Source organism: Anoplophora glabripennis, unplaced genomic scaffold (genome assembly GCF_000390285.2).
Source record: "Anoplophora glabripennis isolate ALB-LARVAE unplaced genomic scaffold, Agla_2.0 scaffold122, whole genome shotgun sequence".
Classification (NCBI taxonomy): Eukaryota; Metazoa; Arthropoda; class Insecta; order Coleoptera; family Cerambycidae; genus Anoplophora; species Anoplophora glabripennis.
The window spans coordinates 1,135,153-1,136,530 of record NW_019416406.1 but is presented as its reverse complement, the minus strand read 5'-3'; the positions used below and the strand labels follow the sequence as shown (position 1 = coordinate 1,136,530).

The following is a 1,378-nucleotide window of genomic DNA, read 5'->3' as shown; positions in this document are numbered from 1 at the left end:
AATATGTCAACTGAAGGTCATCTCCTCATGTATCATTTCTTCCTATTTAACATTAGACAAATGTCATTTCAAGGTTAATTATGCTATTTATATACTTTTTTCTCCTCTCATTTAACAAATAAGACAACAATAAAAGTTTAAATATATTTATATTTATGTTGTTTATTCCACATTACAATAATAGACAAATAGTTAATACAATAAAATTTGTTAATATTAGATATATAATATTATACAATTTTAAGATAATATATAAATTACATAAAAATTTAATGATATGTTATATATCATCTTCATTACCAGCATTATTTTCTTGAGCTGCTAATTTGTATTTTACAACAGTTGCATATGGTAGATAATCCAACAAATTAGAAATAACAAATTGTTTTAGTCCTATCTCCACCATTTTCACACAAAAATTATCCAAATTTATATTTTCACTTAAATAATTACTACATAATGATGCACCACGGCGATGTTTTTCATAATCCTCCTCCAACTGTTTAATTTTTTCTTCAGAGAAGCAGTAATTCATGTCATAATTAGATGCGTGAAGACAATCTATTGCCACACAATCTAGCTCGTTCATCAATCTCTTTACGGCTGACTGGAGGTCCTCAGCATCGGTCCAATTTTGACTAGCATAATGCATCCACATTTTCAATAGTTGTTCTATAAATAAAAAAAAAAAAATATGAAAACGGGTATTATAGTAATAAGATTAAAAAATTATTTATTACCTATTGGAATTATAAAACATTAACAGAGAAGCCACCTTATATTATTATACTGACTAAATAGTGTAAATTACTTATATTGACTAGAATATACTCTATATATAAAACATATTTGTTACTACTAGATATATATTTTTTTATTTAAATTAAATAAACAAAAATTAAATGACAATTCCAAATTTTAACAACGCTTTACATTTACCATCTTTAAATGCAGGCTCACTTTGACCTAAATAAGTTATCGTATATTGTTCCCAAGAGGAATTCATTTTATTCAAAATATCTTCTGTTATGTGTTCTGTAACCCTCTTTGGTAAAAAACACTTGAAATTTAAATTACACTTTTCATCAAACAATATAGCTAAAATGGACTTTCCAAAACGTGTATTGACAAAAGATAGTTTTTTTATCGGATATTGTGTATCAATTTCCAACGAGGAAACTGACCTTCGCATAATATCGTTGAATTCACCGTTAATATTACTATTTATTTTATTTAATTCATCAATTGATAATGCCATTTTTATATTATAATTCCCTGTAATATCTAGTTAGCAATAAATACAATAATAATTGTTCTCACTTAAAAAAATTTTTTTACACAAAATTTACACTATTGTAGACACTCACTGCAGGGCTGG

At 25.7% G+C, this 1,378-nt stretch overlaps 1 protein-coding gene across 1 annotated transcript; it reads right to left on the bottom strand.

Annotated features, from left to right (window-relative positions):
• Positions 1-229: 229 nt before the first annotated feature.
• Positions 230-855, bottom strand: LOC111691499. The gene is made up of 2 exons (XM_023454462.1): positions 741-855; positions 230-672 (listed from the first exon to the last, which is right to left on the bottom strand). Exon 2 carries the CDS (start codon positions 656-658, stop codon positions 281-283), a length of 378 nt encoding a protein of 125 aa, XP_023310230.1. The 5' UTR covers positions 659-672; positions 741-855; the 3' UTR covers positions 230-280.
• Between the last annotated feature and the right edge of the window lie 523 nt (positions 856-1,378).

Coding starts and splice junctions, on each gene's coding strand:
- LOC111691499 (XM_023454462.1), bottom strand. CDS start 658: ATGTGGATGCATTATGCTAGTCAAAATTGGACCGATGCTGAGGACCTC.